This window comes from Lotus japonicus, chromosome 5, assembly GCF_012489685.1.
Source record: "Lotus japonicus ecotype B-129 chromosome 5, LjGifu_v1.2".
Taxonomy (NCBI): Eukaryota; Viridiplantae; Streptophyta; class Magnoliopsida; order Fabales; family Fabaceae; genus Lotus; species Lotus japonicus.
The window spans coordinates 42,930,863-42,951,532 of record NC_080045.1 but is presented as its reverse complement, the minus strand read 5'-3'; the positions used below and the strand labels follow the sequence as shown (position 1 = coordinate 42,951,532).

The following is a 20,670-nucleotide window of genomic DNA, read 5'->3' as shown; positions in this document are numbered from 1 at the left end:
ATCCTTATACTTTCATTAATTATGAAACGACCCCATTTCTATCTAGTTTCTAAATTAATGACCCCACTGTCATTTTCACTTATCCCAGTAAATTTTCACGTACCATTTCTAAAAGAACTTCTGAAGGAAGTTGGAACAACAATAGCCACAAACTTGTCAAGGAAAAGGAAAAGAAGATGAAGTTCAACCCTAGTCTCGCGCAGCAGGCGAAAGAGCCGCAAGGCTCATTTCACAGCGCTGTCGAGCGTCCGCACGCGTCCTCATGAGCGCACCGCTCTCAACCGACCTGCGCTCCAAGTACAACGGGAAGAGAAGGGAAGGTGACTCAGGTCTACAGGCGCAAGTGGGTGATCCACATCGAGCGCATCACCCGTGAGAAGGTGAACGGCTCCACCGTCAACGTTGGGATCCACCCTTCCAAGGTGGTGGTCACCAAGCTCAGGCTCGACAAGGATCCCAAGGCCAAGGGACGCGCCGCTACTGATAAGGAGAAGAGTACCAAGTTTGCTCCTGAGTGTTGTTCTTGTTTTCATTTGATATTAGAAAACTATCTATATGCTCTTTTTGGATCTCAGCTATTCGTTATGGGTTATTATCTTTTGCTTTAATGTTAAATCAAACCTTTTGATACTTCTATTATCAACATTAGCTTTTATTTTAATTTTGCTGCATATGCGTTTATGAATCCAGTTGTTTATTTATTCACAGCTTGCAATTATGCTGAATAACCCGTATTCAATCTGTAATTTTGGGTGAATTGTTGAATTGTAGCCTTTAAATTAGAGATGTTCTGATACATTTTGATAGTGAAGCCTATTTTTTATTAGTTTGCAATTGTGGATCATCTTGTGTTACTTTAGTAGAGGAGTTAATTATGCAAATCTGTTTACTGTGATTCTGTTTTGCTGCATATCAAAACTGTGTTCAATTGTTGTTGTTTTGGCCTGATGAGATTAACAATTTTACAGTTACTTGAGTGCCTTTGTCTGGCCATTGTTGTTTTCAACTTATTTATCTGAACTTGAATACTTGCATTTCCTTATAGATGAGGGTGAGGGTTATAGATGAGGGGTGGTGAAATACTGAAATGTGTTCTCTGCAATGGATTTCAGGAGTGGAAATTTAACTGCATGGATGTCCAAGTGTATTGTGGGAAATCCAATTATCTCAATACTGTTTTTGTGGACTTGCGTAAAACATTTTGGATGCAATGCAGCAATGCACATGTTTAGGGATTTTTCGTTACTATTGGCTTGTTCTGTGCTTTCAACTAAAGGTTGAGTCTTACATTGTTTGAAGTTAATTTAAAGGTTTTATTGTTTGGTTAAGATTCTTCATTGGTTTGCTCATGGTGATACATGTTTGGAATTTGAGTTTTGCACCTGATTTGGTTAACTCTGCATTACTGTATACTTTTGTGTGTTGGCTTGGTCTGCCATGCTCGATGTCGGGTATCTGATCTTCAGTTCATTTCTGTTAAAGGATATTTTATAGTTTTCTGTTGGTTAACTCCGTATTACTGGATATTTGACAGTTTTCTTTGGTTAACAATGTGATGATTAATCTATTTTTAAAGTACAATAGATAGATGTGTATACTTTATGTGAAGAAGTTCTTTTGCTTCTAGCATAGAATTTTCATATCAGGGTCTCTAGCAGAAAGACAGTGGATAGGGTTCTTGTGGATCTTGCACACCAAATGATGATTTGGCTAACGTCACCAAAGCACAGCAAAGTGTAACTTTCACTGCAAAGTGTACCACCACCACAAGGTGCACTACCACCACCACCACCACCTCCTCCACAAAGGCTACCTCCTGGTGCACCTATTGGAAATCCTCCTAGAGCCCCTCCACCTCCAATGCCAGGATCTGCACCGCCTCCGCCTCCTATGGCAGCAAACGGTCCTAGACCTGCTCCTCCTGGTGGAATGCCATCTATCCCACCCCCACCTCCTGTTAGTGGCGCATCAACAGGTTTCAACATGGGTGCTAGACCTCCATCAATGCCACCTCCGCAAGGGTACTAGACCTCCACCAACACCGTATCGGAAAGGTTTTCCAGCCCAACAAATGCTGAGCCAGGGTGTCCCTTTGCTGCCACCACCCGTAACATCACAATGTAGGTCCTCAGGCTTTTGAGTACAGGGAACATCATTTGAAGTGTTAACCATTGTAATAGGATGTCCCCTATCTGCTAAGGACCAACAGCTTTGTATATTAGAGGTAGGCTTCATAGCACTGCAGAGTATCCAGATTACGAGTACACAGTTCATTATGTCATTTGTTTTGGATTTACAAATTAAGATGTTGCACTATCAGTTAGATGGTGTTTTTGTATTGCTCGATATTTTTTATTAGTTTGCAATTGTGGATCATCTTGTGTTACTTTAGTAGAGGAGTTAATTATGCAAATCTGTTTACTGTGATTCTGTTTTGCTGCATATCAAAACTGTGTTCAATTGTTGTTGTTTTGGCCTGATGAGATTAACAATTTTACAGTTACTTGAGTGCCTTTGTCTGGCCATTGTTGTTTTCAACTTATTTATCTGAACTTGAATACTTGCATTTCCTTATAGATGAGGGTGAGGGTTATAGATGAGGGGTGGTGAAATACTGAAATGTGTTCTCTGCAATGGATTTCAGGAGTGGAAATTTAACTGCATGGATGTCCAAGTGTATTGTGGGAAATCCAATTATCTCAATACTGTTTTTGTGGACTTGCGTAAAACATTTTGGATGCAATGCAGCAATGCACATGTTTAGGGATTTTTCGTTACTATTGGCTTGTTCTGTGCTTTCAACTAAAGGTTGAGTCTTACATTGTTTGAAGTTAATTTAAAGGTTTTATTGTTTGGTTAAGATTCTTCATTGGTTTGCTCATGGTGATACATGTTTGGAATTTGAGTTTTGCACCTGATTTGGTTAACTCTGCATTACTGTATACTTTTGTGTGTTGGCTTGGTCTGCCATGCTCGATGTCGGGTATCTGATCTTCAGTTCATTTCTGTTAAAGGATATTTTATAGTTTTCTGTTGGTTAACTCCGTATTACTGGATATTTGACAGTTTTCTTTGGTTAACAATGTGATGATTAATCTATTTTTAAAGTACAATAGATAGATGTGTATACTTTATGTGAAGAAGTTCTTTTGCTTCTAGCATAGAATTTTCATATCAGGGTCTCTAGCAGAAAGACAGTGGATAGGGTTCTTGTGGATCTTGCACACCAAATGATGATTTGGCTAACGTCACCAAAGCACAGCAAAGTGTAACTTTCACTGCAAAGTGTACCACCACCACAAGGTGCACTACCACCACCACCACCACCTCCTCCACAAAGTGTACCTCCTGGTGCACCTATTGGAAATCCTCCTAGAGCCCCTCCACCTCCAATGCCAGGATCTGCACCGCCTCCGCCTCCTATGGCAGCAAACGGTCCTAGACCTGCTCCTCCTGGTGGAATGCCATCTATCCCACCCCCACCTCCTGTTAGTGGCGCATCAACAGGTTTCAACATGGGTGCTAGACCTCCATCAATGCCACCTCCGCAAGGGTACTAGACCTCCACCAACACCGTATCGGAAAGGTTTTCCAGCCCAACAAATGCTGAGCCAGGGTGTCCCTTTGCTGCCACCACCCGTAACATCACAATGTAGGTCCTCAGGCTTTTGAGTACAGGGAACATCATTTGAAGTGTTAACCATTGTAATAGGATGTCCCCTATCTGCTAAGGACCAACAGCTTTGTATATTAGAGGTAGGCTTCATAGCACTGCAGAGTATCCAGATTACGAGTACACAGTTCATTATGTCATTTGTTTTGGATTTACAAATTAAGATGTTGCACTATCAGTTAGATGGTGTTTTTGAATTGCTCGATATGGTTGGGAAAATTTCGGTTTGAATGGTAAGAGTGCTTTTCAGTGTTAATGCTTTGCTTGATCAGGTCATTTCTGATGTAGTAAGTAGTAACTATTGGGTTATTGATTATAGAAATTCAGAGGACCAATTATGGAAACATTAATGTATCCAAGTATCAGTATTATCATTGATGCTTTATCTTTGTTTGTGTACATCCGAAGATCTTATGAATAATTTTCATCGTCCCAAATCATTTAGAACTTCAGTGGCAGTAGGTCGTTTGATTATTGAAGGTAAATCGTGAAACAAATCTATCTTAAACTCAGATTGGTGATTGACTCTTGAGGTGCTGGGTTAGTTATTGGTAGGATCGGATTTATAAATGCATATTGAAAATTGTTTGTATTTAAGTAAAGTATGATATAAGTTTAAAAAAAAAGTAAAGTATGTCATAGCTTCTTCCATGGCGTATGGCTTTATCCCTCTGCTAGGGATGCTCTGTATTAAAAAAAAATTCTCAAGAACCACCAAGGACTATCAATTGCATGATCATAGTCTAAAATTCACAAAAAGTTCAATCTTGTCCAATCCTTGTCAAACTAACCGAGGTGTCGTCGAAGGATAAAGTAAGAGATGTTTCCATAGGAGGAGAGTGGAAGCGGCGATAGTGGTTGTTGTAAGCAATGAGGGTAGTGAAGAGAGAAACATGTTCGACGACATTGAGAGCGGCGAGGAGTTTTAATCATAGATGTGAAACATGGTGGTGCTGGGCGCAGCCAAAAAAACCTAAGAGGAAGAACACACGAGAAAGAGAAAGTGGTGTTTGTGTAAAGTACTCACTTGAGAGGGCGAGGAAGTGCCCTATGGCTTTGTTTGAGAGATTTTGAGGGAAGGAAGATGAAGACTTTGAGGGAAAAGGAATGGGAGGGGAAAAGAGGGGAAGGGAGTATACATCCTCCCATTGTTTGGAAGCTTAAAATTCCACCAAAACTCCACTTTCGAGAAACTCCACAAAATAACTAGAACAAGAGGAATGTATTGGAGGGATTTTGGAGGGTTTTAAAAATTTCCTCAAACCCTTACCTCCTTCTTCACACACTCTCAAACAAGAGGATGGTTTCTCATAACTCATAAGCCTCCCCTGCCCCAACTCACAAACACACCCTATGTGTACAGCTCGAGGCAAATCTAATGTCTTTTATTAAAAAGGAAGCCACAAATTCTCATGAGTGTCTCATGAGAATTTTGTTTTTCTTCCTTTATAAAGATCAAATAGGTGAAATCTAATCAAAGTTTATGAATATTTATACCAAGAATTATTCTCAGACCTGTAAAATAACAAATTATTTACATTAGAAAAAAGAAGTAACTTCTTTTAGTCATGAGTAATCAGTATAATATATTGACTTAACTCAAAGAACCATCAGGAACAGAGTGCATCAGCATACAGTTCAGAAAGATGATCACAAAAGATGATATCAAGACTGCTAAATTTTCAATAAGAATTCAGAACAAAATCTGATACCATAATAATGCCAGAAAAGATTTTCATTCACGAGCAACAACAAGCACTTGTTTTCCAACATTGCGACCACTAAAAAGGCCAACCACAGCTGCAGGACCAATCTCAAGACCCTCCGCTATGTCTTCCACATACACAATTTTTTCCTCTCTGATATGAGGCAGGACAAACTCCAAGAATTTGGGATATAGGTGATAGAAATCACTGAACATAAACCCTTGCATGCGAATCCGCTTATATATGAGGTGTGCCAAATTTTGTACACCTTCCTGTTGAGCAAGATTATACTGTGAAATCATTCCACAGACAGGGATGCGACCGTGGACTCTCATATTCAGGAGTACAACATCGAGTGTCTTGCCCCCAACATTCTCAAAGTAAATGTCAATGCCTTCTGGAAAGTGCCTGATTTGTATAATGACATAAACTAGTCACTACTGCGTTTCATTGCAAAACACATAATTTAAATTTTTGATGGCCATGAAGGAACTTAGATCTAAACCTCACATTTACAAAAAAAATTCAGGTATAGAACACAAACCTTTTCAAAGCTTTATCTAGGTCAGGCTCTTCCTTGTAGTTAAAACCTCCATCAAACCCAAATTTATTCTTCAATAGATCAACCTGATTGTAAAAGATCCACATTAAGTTTTTACTTTTGTGCTGATAAAACAGAATCTACTTCAGGCCTAACCTTGAATGAGCTATGCAAAGAAAACTATACATGATGAAGTATACATTTTAACCAAATCTGTGCATAGAACCACAAAGTTATACATTTTTTGGTGCAAGTAAAGTAACGAGATGCTCCATTGAGGCATTGACTAGAAAAAAATTCATTGATTTTAAATACACCATCAATCATGGATAAATTAAAGAAAAAATTATGCTAGATGTCTCAATTTTCATTAGGAGATTTCAATTTAAAAGAGTATTGCTCAAGCTTGAAATGAGCAGAGCAGAAATATGTTCATAGGCTAATAAAGAATAGTAGTATTTTAAACAAATAATAAATTAAGAATAGGTGATTATGAATTATACCCATAACTTCAATAATTTCAACAATACCTTTCCTTTAGTTCCAGCACTTCCCACAACATAACAACCTGTAAGTTTAGCAAATTGGCCAACAAGTTGACCAACTGCACCAGAGGCTGCTGAAACAAACACATTCTCTCCTTTCTTGGGAGAGCCCACTTCAAAGAGACCTGCAAATGCCGTCAATCCTGGCATACCTGTGTTAAAAGATGAAAACACACTGGTAAGGTCAAAACACACAAGGAAATAGTCAAATGAAAGCTGAGAGGAGTTTATTACAGAGTTGTGGCTGCAACAGGCCTACAAAAAAAATTAGCTATATAATTCCATGATGATGGTTAAGCCATCTATCCATCTATTTATAAAAAGTATTTTTAAAGATAAATGTAAAACTTATAATATCCCAAATTAGTTGATTTTACCTCAATTCTATATCCATTCTTGCCCATTTCCATCATCCACTTTGCCACCCAAACACCACAATTATTTCTAGAAACACAAACAGAAAACAAATCTTAATTGTGATGAATGTTAAATAGACATGTTGCAAGGTATGATCCATCCCTTAAAAAGGTGATAAAATTAAGATATCATCATTCTAATATATTAGAAAGAGACATTGAAACTTACAATCCATTCCTCTGGACACCTATACCATCTGGAATGACAGTGGTAAACAATGAAGTCTTAGATCTTTCCGTTGTCATTAGTGGGGATAAAGATCTACATTAATATAATACAATTTCACACTATATGCAATGAACATGAATAAGAAAGTGTACATTGGTATCAAAACTGAAGCGCGTGGAAGTGTACCATGCTAGCAAAGTTAAGGTGCCCCATGAATGCCTTCTAGTACCACTTGATCATGGTCGCTGTACTCTGGCTCCCAGTTTGCACAAATTGCTTTAAAAATGAAGATATCGTCAGATATTTGGTTACAGATGCATTTGGCTGCCCTATATTGCAAAGTTCAATGAATTTTCTCCCTGAATTTATGCTCATCTTGAAACCCATAATTTGACTATCGATTAGATTAGCATTCGAAACAGGTTTAAAAAATAGAACTCAAATACCAACCAACATACAATAGTAGACATAGGCACATAGCTCATTAGAATGATTTTAAAACAATGAGATTAAATAAACAAAAAAAGAGTGAGAAAACAAAGATTAAAAGTGAAAAAGTAAGAGTAAAGAGGATGGTGGTGGAAGTGGGCGACAGCGGAGATCGAGGACGAGACTCTACCCACAGCTACTTCCGTCCATAACGGCGGTGAAATCCACTCCCTCAACGGTGGTGGCGAGAGAGAGAGAAACGGACGAGAAAGAGCGCAGCGCTGGTCTATGAGTGGTGGTGCGGCGATTTCGTGGTGATTTGAAGGAGGAAGCGAATGCAAGGAGGAGGAAAGAAGGAGAAGAGTTTGGGGGTTGAGGAAGGTGAAGAGGATGTGGCTGGGGGAGGGCAACAACTTGGGTGGCAGCGCTGGATAGGAAGGAGGTTATGGAATTGGGCTGCTAGGTTTCTTCCCAAAAATTAAATGAATTTGGAATTTTCCTCACAATTTCAAAACTTTGAAATTATGTTAGCGCCAACATGTCCCGCCAGTTTCAAAAAAAAAAATGTCCCGCCATAATTCTCATATTTTTTTTAAAAAAAGATCGACATTATTATTTAGAAAATGAGTTACTTATTATTTCATGTCGACGATTTATTTTTATTAATATTTACTTATTTTAAAAATTCATTACTTCATAATTCATGTTGACGATTTGCTCCGATCGACTCTTCAACCATATGACTCGGACATCATACAGCTAGCCCACGAAGGATGCTTTCAAGCATACACCTAAGAGGTAGCATGTAGGACATGGGCTAGGGTCGAGCCCTCTCGATTTACTTACTGTTCGATCAATTTTTGTGTAATGATTATCTTGAATTTACATTATTTGGTTCATATGAAGTCATCGGCATGAGGACATTTCGTATCAGGGTTCAAAGTAGAGGTTTTTATGTCAACTCTAGCTAAGAGATCTGCACATTCCTCACTAATACCCTAAGTATTTTAGGTCAATCCTAACTAAGAGTTATACTTATTCTTGTGTTAATCCTATCTAAACTTCAACGAGCTTCAATGAGCCAACAAGGGATGCTTAGGCCCAATAAGAAAAGTCAGGTGTCCCAAGTGCATCCTTAAGCTTCAATGGGCCAATAAGGGATGTTTAGGCCTAATAAGAAAAATCAAGTGTCTCGAGTGCATTCTTAAGCTTCAATGGGCCAATAAGGGATGCTTAGGTCCAATAAGAATAATCAAGTGTCTCAAGTGCATCCTTAAGCTTCAATGGCCCAATAAGGGATGCTTCGGCCTAATAAGAAAAATCCAGTGTCTCGAGTGCATTCTTAAGCTTCAATGGACCAATAAGGGATGCTTAGGTCCAATAAGAATAATCAAGTGTCTGAAATGCATCCTTAAGCTTCAATGGGCCAATAAGGGATGCTTAGGCCCAATAAGAGAAGTCATGTGTCTCAAGTGCATCCTTAAGCTTCAATGGGCCAATAAGGGATGCTTAGGCCTAATAAGAAAAAACAAGTGTCTCGAGTGCATTCTTAAGCTTCAATGGGCCAATAAGGGATGCTTAGGTCCAATAAGAATAGTCAAGTGTCTCAAGTGCATCTTTAAGCTTCAATGGGCCAATAAGGGATGCTTAGGCCCAATAAGAGAAGTCATGTGTCTCAAGTGCATCCGTAAGTTTCAATGGGTCAATAAGGGATGCTTAGGCCCAATAAGAATAGTCAAGTGTCTCAAGTGCATCCTTAAGCTTCAATGGGCCAATAAGGGATGCTTAGGCCCAATAAGAGAAGTCATGTGCCTCAAGTGCATCCTTAAGCTTCAATGGGCCAATGAGGGATGCCTAGGCCCAATAAGAGAAATCACTTGTGTCTCAAGTGCATCCTTAAGCTTCAATTGCCCAATAAGGGATGCTTAGGCCCAATAAGAAAAGTCAAGTGTCTCAAGTGCATCCTTAAGCTTCAATGGCCCAATAAGGGATGCTTAGGCCTAATAAGAAAAATCAAGTGTCTCGAGTGCATTCTTAAGCTTCAATGGGCCAGTAAGGAATGCTTAGGTCCAATAAGAATAGTCAAGTGTTTGACGTGCATCCTTAAGCTTCAATGGGCCAATAAGGGATGCTTAGGCCCAATAAGAGAAGTCATGTGTCTCAAGTGCATCCTTAAGCTTCAATGGGCCAATAAGGGATGCTTAGGCCCAATAAGAATAGTCAAGTGTCTCAAGCGCATCCTTAAGCTTCAATGACCCAATAAGGGATGCTTAGGCCCAATAAGAAAAGTCAGGTGTCTCGAGTGCATCCTTAAGCTTCAATGTGCCAATAAGGGATGCTTAGGCCCAATAAGAATAGTCAAGTGTCTCAAGTGCATCTTTTCGATTTTTATCATGATACTATGTAATTTTTCTTATGGCCCCCGTAAGAAATTAAATATATACATATCGAGGTAGTTTGATACAAAAAAGCAAAGTGTCGTAGCGGAGTTTCTGTCAATCGTCCCTCTACTCGTCCCGTGTTCGAATCCCAGTTGCCACATTTTTAAATTCAAATTTCTAACAAAAAAAGTTTATAATACGGAAAAAAGTTTTGGCGAGGATTCGAACCCCGGACACAAAACAATACTTTCAATTGATTTACCACTAAGCCAAGCATAGCTTTTATGGTCATATTACAATTTAATTTATTTATAAACATATAATTACTCTTTGAATCCATCACTTTTTTGAGATGATAACACATTTGTTGGATTGTTATTTATTTTAGACTTTCAATTTCTAAAAACTTATAAGTTGGTTAGTATCTCTTGTATTCAAACTAATTATATATTTCTTCTACTTATAAAAATTGATTATATCAATTGATTTGCACTGTGGAGTCCGTTTCGATTATCGTTCGGTAAAATTGTGTTTGATCTAATTGGCCCCCCCGATATCCAAATCCTGGCTTCGCCGACTAAGCTTAAATGAGCCAATAAGATATGCTTAGACCCAATGAGGAAAGTCAAGTTTCTCAAGTGTATCTTTAAGCTTCAATGGACTATTAAGGGCTACTTTGACCTAATAAGAGAATTCAAGTGACCCTAAAGCATCATTAACCTTCAATGAGCACTCTCCAAAAAAAAACCTTCAATGTGCCAATAAGAGATACATATGCCTATTTTTATTTTATGTATTGATCATATTTCATTATTATGCCTATATTTTTTTTTCAATATTATATATTTTTTAAAAATATAATCAAACATGTTATCATCGTTATTTTTATTATTTTTAAAAAATTTAAACATAAAATTGGTAGTTAGGTGTCCCCATATACATTTTCTTCTATAGCATTTAAGTCACTGTAAGATCAAGTTTTGATCTAGTAGTACAACTCTATGTTTTGATGATTACAAGTTAACCTTTTGATATGAACAATTGTGGTACTCTAACGTGTTTTTCTGAGTGTGCTGTTTACAGGCTCTGACCCTGACTCAATTTCACACAAATCAGAAGCACTGTGTATAAAGGGTAACCCAAGCAACGCTTTCGCATTCACCATGTTCAGTATGAACAGTGGAAAAGCTTCAGAAGATCTGAAGCTATACAAACTCTGATGAGGACTCAGTCGCTAGAAGCTCTGATGATCCAGAAGTTCTGACAACCAAGAAACACTGAAGGTTCAGATGTTCTGATGGTGTAGAAGACTCTGAAGATCCAGAAGCTGAATAGTGGAAACTCTGAAGTCCAGAAGCAAGAAACTCTGAAGGCCATGTTCTTCCCTCTGAGTTCAGAATCAGAAGATACAATGGTCAGAGGATCTGTGCTATCCCTCTGACTCTGATCAACCGGCTTCACAAGTTCCAATACGAAGCATTCCTCTGATCAGAAGTCTCCTAGGTTAAAAGGTCAAGTCGCTATCCAAGTACAAAAGCAAGTGTACCTTCCTGACGACCTACCTAACGTTCTCAGCCACAGCAGAAGCTGGATTTTCCAGAACTGCCCTCCAACGGTAGCATTTCCCATGCAACGCTCAACCCTAATCCTTGGAGTATATATAGAGGCTGAAGATTGAAAGAAGCGGCTAAGAAACTAAGAAGCAACACACGCGCAAGACATTCAAAATATTCTAAGCTTTCTTTCATCTTGTAATTTATTTTAGTTTACACTCAGCTTATTCAGAAGCAAACCCTTGTAAACACCAACCTCAAACAGTTGTTTGATTTTCCTTTAGGAGATCAAGGTTGATCGGATCCTAGAGAAGACTAAGAGAGTGAATCTTAGTGTGAGCTAAGTCAGTGTAATTGTTAGTCACTTGTAGGTTTCAAGTGCAGTTGTAACTCTTACCTGATTAGTGGATTGCCTTCATTCTAAGAAGGAAGAAATCACCTTAACGGGTGGACTGGAGTAGCTTGAGTGATTTATCAAGTGAACCAGGATAAAGTCCTTGTGTGCTTTTCTATCTCTATCTTTTGCACTTAGTTCTCGAAAAGATTTGTTAAAATCTTTAAGGTGGTAGTTTTGTACTGAAAACGTTATTCAAACCCCCCCTTTCTACCGTTTTTCATACCTTCAATTGGTATCAGAGCGCAAGTTCTGATTACCACACCTAACAGTGTTCAGTGATCCGGGCCGGTGTGAAAAACAATGGCTGCCACCACCAGTGAAACTCAAAGAGATGGTTACAACGCAAAGCCTCCTATGTTCGATGGTCAAAGGTTCGAATATTGGAAAGATAGACTGGAAAGTTTCTTTCTGGGTTTCGATGCAGATCTCTGGGATATTATTGTGGATGGCTATGAGCGTCCAGTTGATGCAGATGGCAAAAAGATCCCAAGGTCAGAGATGTCTGCAGATCAAAAGAAGCTGTACTCACAACATCATAAAGCAAGAGCAATTCTTCTAAGTGCTATCTCCTATGAGGAGTACCAGAAGATTACAGATCGTGAGTTTGCTAAAGGCATTTTTGATTCTCTGAAGATGTCTCATGAAGGAAACAAGAAAGTCAAAGAATCAAAGGCATTGTCTTTGATCCAAAAGTATGAATCCTTCATCATGGAGCCAAATGAGTCCATTGAAGAAATGTTCTCCAGATTTCAACTGCTTGTAGCTGGCATACGTCCTCTCAACAAGAGCTACACAACAAAAGATCACGTCATAAGGGTCATCAGGTGTCTTCCTGAAAGTTGGATGCCTTTGGTGACTTCAATAGAGCTCACGAGAGATGTTGAGAATATGAGTTTAGAAGAACTCATCAGCATTTTGAAATGCCATGAGCTGAAGCGCTCAGAGATGCAAGATCTGAGGAAAAAGTCCATAGCCTTGAAATCCAAATCTGAAAAGGCTAAGGTTGAGAAGTCAAAGGCTCTTCAAGCTGAAGAAGAAGAATCTGAAGAAGCATCAGAAGATTCTGATGAAGATGAGCTGACTCTGATCTCCAAGAGACTCAACCGCATCTGGAAACACAGGCAGAGCAAGTTCAAAGGCTCTGGAAAGGCAAGAGGAAAGTCTGAATCCTCAGGTCAGAAGAAGTCATCAATCAAGGAAGTCACTTGCTTTGAGTGCAAAGAATCAGGGCACTACAAAAGTGACTGTCCAAAATTGAAGAAGGACAAGAAGCCAAAGAAGCACTTCAAGACCAAGAAGAGTCTGATGGTGACATTCGATGAATCAGAGTCAGAGGATGTTGACTCTGATGGTGAAGTCCAAGGACTCATGGCTATTGTCAAAGACAAAGGAACAGAGTCAAAGGAAGCTGTTGACTCTGACTCAGAATCAGAAGGAGATCCTGACTCTGACGATGAAAATGAGATATCCTTGATAGCTCCACTGAAACACCAATCATGGTATCTGGACAGTGGATGCTCGCGTCACATGACGGGAGAAAAGCGTATGTTCCGAGAGCTGAAACTTAAGCCTGGAGGCGAAGTTGGCTTTGGAGGAAATGAAAAGGGTAAAATTATTGGTACTGGTACTATTTGTGTAGATAGTAGTCCATGCATTGATAATGTTTTATTGGTAGACGGCTTAACACATAACTTATTGTCTATAAGTCAATTAGCTGACAAGGGTTATGATGTTATATTCAATCAAAAGTCCTGCCGGGCTGTAAGTCAGATCGATGGCTCTGTTCTGTTTAACAGCAAGAGGAAGAACAACATTTATAAGATCAGATTATCTGAGTTGGAGGCTCAGAATGTGAAGTGCCTTCTGTCTGTTAATGAAGAGCAGTGGGTATGGCATAGACGGTTAGGGCATGCCAGTATGAGAAAGATTTCTCAGCTGAGCAAGCTAAACCTTGTCAGGGGCTTACCCAATCTGAAGTTCGCTTCAGACGCTCTTTGTGAAGCATGTCAGAAAGGCAAATTCACAAAAGTCCCTTTCAAGGCAAAGAATGTTGTCTCAACCTCAAGGCCGTTAGAACTTCTGCATATCGACCTGTTTGGACCAGTGAAAACTGAGTCTATAGGTGGCAAGAGATATGGGATGGTTATCGTTGATGACTATAGCCGCTGGACATGGGTAAAGTTTCTAACCCGCAAGGATGAGTCTCATGCCGTGTTCTCTACCTTCATTGCTCAAGTGCAAAACGAGAAGGCTTGTAGAATTGTGCGTGTCAGAAGTGACCATGGTGGAGAGTTTGAGAATGACAAGTTTGAGAGTCTGTTTGATTCCTATGGAATTACACATGATTTCTCTTGTCCCAGAACTCCTCAACAAAATGGTGTTGTTGAGAGGAAGAACAGAACTCTTCAGGAGATGGCTAGAACCATGCTCCAAGAAACTGGCATGGCTAAGCACTTTTGGGCAGAGGCAGTAAATACAGCATGTTACATTCAGAACAGAATCTCTGTGAGACCAATTCTGAATAAGACTCCTTATGAATTGTGGAAGAACATAAAACCCAACATTTCTTATTTTCATCCTTTTGGCTGTGTTTGTTATGTTCTCAATACTAAGGATAGATTGCATAAGTTTGATGCTAAATCTTCTAAGTGTCTATTACTTGGTTATTCTGATAGATCTAAAGGTTTTAGATTTTATAATACTGATGCTAAGACTATTGAAGAATCTATTCATGTTAGATTTGATGATAAGCTTGACTCTGACCAGTCAAAGCTAGTTGAAAAGTTTGCAGATTTAAGCATTAATGTTTCTGACAAAGGCAAAGCTCCAGAGGAAGTTGAGCCAGAGGAAGATGAACCAGAGGAAGAAGCTGGTCCCTCTAACTCACAAACTCTGAAGAAGAGCAGAATCACTGCAGCTCATCCTAAGGAATTGATTCTGGGCAACAAAGATGAACCAGTCAGAACCAGATCTGCCTTCAGACCCTCTGAAGAGACCTTGCTGAGTCTGAAAGGATTGGTGTCCTTAATTGAACCCAAGTCCATAGATGAAGCTCTTCAGGACAAGGATTGGATTCTGGCCATGGAAGAAGAATTGAATCAATTCTCCAAGAACGATGTTTGGAGCTTAGTGAAGAAGCCTGAGAATGTCCATGTTATTGGAACGAAATGGGTATTCAGAAACAAGCTAAATGAGAAAGGAGATGTAGTCAGAAACAAGGCAAGGCTAGTTGCTCAAGGCTACAGCCAGCAGGAAGGAATAGACTACACTGAAACATTTGCTCCAGTAGCAAGACTGGAAGCAATCAGACTATTGATTTCTTTCTCAGTAAATCACAACATAGTTCTACATCAGATGGACGTAAAGAGTGCCTTCCTAAATGGTTATATCTCAGAGGAAGTCTATGTTCATCAACCCCCAGGTTTTGAAGATGAAAAGAAACCAGACCATGTGTTCAAATTGAAGAAATCACTCTACGGTCTGAAGCAAGCTCCCAGAGCATGGTATGAGAGACTTAGCTCATTCCTTCTGGAGAATGAGTTTGTAAGGGGTAAAGTAGATACAACTCTCTTTTGCAAGACTTATAAAGATGATATCTTAATTGTGCAAATTTATGTTGATGATATTATATTTGGTTCTGCTAATCAATCTCTATGCAAAGAATTTTCTGAGATGATGCAGGCTGAATTTGAGATGAGTATGATGGGAGAATTAAAGTACTTTCTGGGAATACAAGTTGATCAAACACCAGAAGGAACATATATCCATCAGAGCAAGTACACTAAAGAACTTCTGAAGAAGTTCAATATGCTGGAATCTACAGTGGCCAAGACTCCAATGCATCCAACATGCATTCTGGAAAAAGAAGATATAAGTGGTAAAGTATGTCAGAAGCTCTATCGTGGCATGATAGGTTCACTTCTGTACTTAACTGCATCTAGGCCAGACATATTATTTAGTGTTCATTTATGTGCTCGTTTCCAATCAGATCCAAGGGAAACCCACTTAACTGCTGTTAAGAGGATCCTAAGGTATCTGAAAGGCACCACTAACCTTGGCTTGATGTATAAGAAAACATCAGAGTATAAGCTTTCAGGTTATTGTGATGCTGATTATGCTGGAGATAGAACAGAGAGAAAAAGTACTTCTGGAAATTGTCAATTTCTGGGAAGCAATCTAGTCTCATGGGCAAGCAAGAGGCAATCAACCATTGCTCTATCAACTGCAGAGGCAGAATATATCTCAGCAGCAATATGCAGCACTCAGATGCTCTGGATGAAACATCAGCTGGAGGATTATCAGATCCTTGAGAGCAATATCCCAATCTATTGTGATAACACTGCTGCAATTTCGTTGAGCAAGAATCCTATCTTGCATTCAAGGGCAAAGCACATTGAGGTAAAGTATCACTTCATTAGAGATTATGTGCAGAAGGGCGTACTTCTTCTGAAGTTTGTTGATACTGACCATCAATGGGCAGATATCTTTACAAAGCCCTTAGCTGAAGATAGATTTAATTTTATTCTGAAAAATCTAAACATGGACTTTTGTCCAGAGTGAAGATAGATCAGAACCTCTGACTATGATACTTCTTGATCAGAAGATGTCTAGTCCAGAAGGTAACTCAATCAGAGTGTGTGTGCCCACTGGTACTGACTCTGAAGCTGAGACAACAACACGTGCGTCAGAATTTCTGATGCATAGTTCCTTGTGCCCGTGTGACAGTCTGTTGTGATTGCGTGTAGATATGCTTATCTTCTGTGTGTGATTGTGTATTTTACTGTTACTGACTATCTTTAATTTTCAACCGTTGATCTTAAAGTGCTTTTTGAATCAACAACGGTTATTTGATAAAACCCACTATACACACACGTTCTCTCTCACTTCCGGTTTTCACTCTCGCACTCCCTGCTTTTCAAAACCGCCTCCTTCGTGATTTCTCTCTCGATCTCTCTTCATCCTTCAAACTTCATCTTCTACCTCAAACCTTCAACCTCTTCAAAATGGTGAGACAAACCAGAAGATCTACTGCAGATGCACCTCAGTTCCCTCACATGGTAGTCGGGTTGGCAACGGGTCAACGGGGCTCTGAGAACCCAGCACAAGAACAAGCTCAAGCTCAAGAGGAGATTGTTCCTATTGCAGAACGGGGCTGTGCCGTTCACTGTGTATTTCCTCATGAGGAACTCCAAGTCCTGGCAGAATGGAGATTCAACCTCGACAACTTGGCTGCAAATGGGTTTGATCTTCGTCCTGAAGTCCAAGCTCAAGGTTGGGGAAACTACTTCAATCGACTTCGAGGACCGGTGTATGAGAAGCTGGTAAAGGAATTCTGGAAGCACGCTGATTGTGATGACACTCAGGTGGTTTCTTACATACTGGGTAGGAAGATCATCATCACGGAGAAGTCATTCGTGAATCTGCTAGGTGCAGAAACTGCTCATGGGTATCGGTTCTCACTGACGGAATCGAAGCTGAAACCCAGAACCAAGGACATCGTCAACAAGGCCCTGTACACCACTTTCAAACCGGGCAAGACGAGCTACAAAGTGATGGACCTTCAACCCAAACTCCGGGTCTGGCACAAGATCCTGCTCAACTGCATCAATCAACGACCAAAGGGCAGTTCTCCAGACTACATCAACTTCAATCAGAAGGCGATGCTGTTCTTCATTCAAGACAAGGAGAAGATCTGCCTTCCCTACTTCCTGTTCTCCTATTTGAAGGAATGCATCCGGAAGTCTCGCACCACCTCCTCCATCAAGTCAGCCATCAAATATATCCCTTTTGGGAGGCTGATCTCAGACTTTCTCATTGAAAGCAACTTGGTGCAAGATTTGATCAATGCTGGTTGCACAGAGGACTTGAGCACAATTGTTAGCGATGTCTTCACTGCCAACTCTCTGAAGAAGATGGGTTTGGTCCAGAAGAAGATTGCTCCTGCTCATGAGGACACATCTTCTGAGATCAGAGGAAGAAGAATGCCTCTGAATGACTACCCTCTGTGGACTCAAGCAGACCATCCTGAAGCCATCAGATGCTATGTTGAAGACCTCAGGGCTCAAGGATTCGAGATTGACCTTGATGATTTCGTCAGCAGACTTCCACCAGCTCCAGAGTTTCCTTCTCCTCCCAAGAAGAAAACCAAGAGGAAGATGATTCTGGACGAATCCTCAGAGGAATCTGATGTCCCTCTGGTCAAGAAGGCGAAGAGCAAGCCTGATAATGATGATGGTGATGATAGTGAGGATGGTCCTCCAAAGAAGAAGCAGAAGAAAGTCAGAATTATGGTGAAGCCTACTCGGGTGGAACCAGCTGCTGCAGAGGTCAGAAGGACTGAACCTCCTGCCAGAGTGACTCGATCATCAGCACATACAAGTAAGCCTGCACTTACCTCTGATGATGATTTGAATTTATTTGATGCACTCCCAATTTCTGCCTTACTCCAACACTCTTCAAATCCCCTCACTCCTATTCATGAATCCCAGCCAGCCGCACAAACCACCTCTCCACCACATTCCCCAAGATCTTCATTCTTTCAACCTTCTCCTACTGAAGCACCACTCTGGAATTTGCTTCAGAACCAATCCTCTAGGTCAGAAGATCCAACCTCTCTCCTTACCATTCCATATGACCCATTACCTTCTGAACCCATCATCCCCAATCAACCAGAACCCAAACCAACAGATCCACAACCCAGAACGTCTGATCACTCTGCTCCCAGAGCATCAGCACGTCCCGCTGTCAGAACCACGGATACAGACTCTTCATCAGCCTTCACACCTGTATCCTTCCCCATCAATGTCTTTGACTCTCCTCCCTCCAATACCTCTGAATCACTTAGAAAATTCATGGAGGTTAGGAAAGAGAAGGTATCTGCCTTGGAAGAATATTACCTTACCTGTCCAAGCCCTAGGCAATATCCTGGCCCTAGACCTGAACGTCTAGTTGACCCAGATGAACCTATCTTGGCCAATCCTATCCAAGAGGCAGACCCCTTAGTCCAACAGGCTCACCCTGTCCCTGACCACCAAGAGCCAATTCAACCAGACCCTGAACCTGAACAATCAGTATCTAACCAATCCTCGGTTAGATCACCTCACCCTCTGGTTGAAACTTCAGACCCTCACCGTGGAACCTCTGAACCCAATGCTCCCATAATTAACATTGGTTCTCCACAAGGTGCCTCTGAAGCTCATAGCAGCAATCACCCAGCCCCTCCTGCACCCAACCTCTCCATCATTCCCTACACTCACCTTCAACCCACATCTCTCTCTGAGTGCATCAATATTTTCAATCATGAAGCCTCCTTGAGGCTCCGCAATGTGCACGGTCAGACTGACCTCAGTGAGAATGCTGAAAATGTGGCTGATGAGTGGAATGAGTTGAGCACTTGGCTGGTGGCTCAGTTTCCCGTTATGCTGCAGCTCCTGCATGCAGAGGGAAGTCAGAGCATTGAGGCTGCAAAGCAAAGGTTTGCTAGGAGGGTGGCTCTTCATGAACTCGAACAGAGAACCAAGCTTCTTGAAGCCATTGAAGAAGCCAAGAGACAGAAAGAACAAGAAGAAGAAGCTGCCCGTCAAGCAGCAGCTCAGGCTGAACAAGCCAGACTTGAGGCAGAACGTCTTGAAGCTGAGGCTGAGGCAGAGCGACTTGCACCAGTTCTGTTTACTCCTGCTGCTTCTGCTTCCATTCCAGAACCTCAAGCTGCTCAGAACGTTCCTTCCAGCTCTACTCCGACAAGCTCATCCAGACTCGACATCATGGAACAACGTCTTGACACTCATGAATCCATGCTGATTGAGATGAAGCACATGATGATGGAACTTCTGCGCCGTACTGACAAATCTTAGTTTTTTAGGATCTCTTCTTTTTCTTCCTTTTCCTTTTTATTTAACATTGTTTTATTTAAACTCTGCTTATTTACTTACTTTAATTTGTTCATTTGTGATTCTATATGCTTATATCTATATATATTTGTGTCACATATGTTTGCAAAACCTGTTTTATTCATAATTGTTCGATGTTTACATCATAATTCTTTCCATCATACATTATTCCCTATCTCTAGAATGGAGGATCCTTCCTCATTCTTCTGCATTCTTGGCGCTGCTCCACTCTTTCCTTCTCCAGACGATCCAATGCATACTCTATGTTGCCAAGTTTGATGCTCAGATCATCTTTTTCTAGACTATCTTCTGTCGTCTTGAGTCTCTTTTCCACAGTCTCTTTCTCTTCCAGCAGATTCAGCTCCCGCTGGCAAAGCTCCTGAATCTCTTCCACGAAGCAGAGGAACTCCTTCAGATCTTTCTCCATCTCTGGACCAAGATCTTCTTCAAGCAGTGTCTTCGTCAGCTCTTGTATGGTCTTTGTACCATCGGGATGCCTAATATTGAGGAACATATCTTCCTCAAACGCCTTCCTTCTGAGCTCTTCTAATGCCATTCTGTATGATGCCATTTTTTTTTTTCTGAATATTATTCGAGATGTGAAGCTTACCTTTCTCTCCAACGTTTTTATAGGCTTCACTTTCTCTCTGAAAGTTAATGCTCTTACAGTTTCTCGAGGTTAAGTTCTTGGTAACTGACCCTTCTATTTACTCACTTGACCGGTGGTAAACGTTCATCCCTTGCATTAACTCTTCTATTTATTATCGCCTCACTCTGATTCTTACATCGTCTTCATTTTCTTTAAACTTAGACCTTCTCTAAGGGGGAGTACCTTGTACTTCAAGCTAAGTTTTTCACACCCCGAGCTTTTTGCTTATGACAAAAAGGGGGAGTAAACCCAGTTTTTGATGTGTAAGATGTGTTAGTGTGACTTATTTTTCTTTCGGAGATTTTAAGAGTTCCACCTTCAT

The 20,670-nt window shown here is 40.5% G+C and overlaps 2 protein-coding genes and 1 pseudogene across 2 annotated transcripts; 2 read left to right on the top strand and 1 right to left on the bottom strand.

Moving 5' to 3' along the window:
- Positions 1-176: 176 nt before the first annotated feature.
- LOC130720571 (60S ribosomal protein L26-1-like) lies at positions 177-661 on the top strand (annotated as a pseudogene).
- A 403-nt stretch (positions 662-1,064) lies between these two features.
- LOC130719591 (uncharacterized) lies at positions 1,065-3,560 on the top strand. The gene is made up of 4 exons (XM_057570209.1): positions 1,065-1,191; positions 1,772-2,021; positions 2,862-2,939; positions 3,287-3,560. The coding sequence occupies exons 1-4, from the start codon at positions 1,065-1,067 to the stop codon at positions 3,558-3,560; spliced, it is 729 nt and encodes a 242-aa protein (XP_057426192.1).
- A 1,743-nt stretch (positions 3,561-5,303) lies between these two features.
- On the bottom strand, positions 5,304-7,127 carry LOC130719590 (NADPH-dependent oxidoreductase 2-alkenal reductase-like). The gene is made up of 5 exons (XM_057570208.1): positions 7,051-7,127; positions 6,843-6,909; positions 6,451-6,720; positions 5,924-6,006; positions 5,304-5,787 (listed from the first exon to the last, which is right to left on the bottom strand). The coding sequence occupies exons 1-5, from the start codon at positions 7,125-7,127 to the stop codon at positions 5,409-5,411; spliced, it is 876 nt and encodes a 291-aa protein (XP_057426191.1). The 3' UTR covers positions 5,304-5,408.
- Positions 7,128-20,670: the final 13,543 nt, after the last annotated feature.

What these genes read in the sequence shown, in the direction of transcription:
- LOC130719590 (XM_057570208.1), bottom strand. Translation starts at nt 7,127, where the DNA reads ATGACAACGGAAAGATCTAAGACTTCATTGTTTACCACTGTCATTCCA. An exon ending in GGTGTCCAGAGGAATGGATT is followed by an intron (nt 6,910 to 7,050) that starts GTAAGTTTCAAT and finishes TTGTGTTTCTAG; the next exon opens with AAATAATTGTGGTGTTTGGG. An exon ending in CTAGATAAAGCTTTGAAAAG is followed by an intron (nt 5,788 to 5,923) that starts GTTTGTGTTCTA and finishes TATACAAATCAG; the next exon opens with GCACTTTCCAGAAGGCATTG.
- LOC130719591 (XM_057570209.1), top strand. Translation starts at nt 1,065, where the DNA reads ATGAGGGGTGGTGAAATACTGAAATGTGTTCTCTGCAATGGATTTCAG. An exon ending in TACTGTTTTTGTGGACTTGC is followed by an intron (nt 1,192 to 1,771) that starts GTAAAACATTTT and finishes CACCACCACAAG; the next exon opens with GTGCACTACCACCACCACCA. An exon ending in TTGGTTAACTCTGCATTACT is followed by an intron (nt 2,940 to 3,286) that starts GTATACTTTTGT and finishes TTCACTGCAAAG; the next exon opens with TGTACCACCACCACAAGGTG.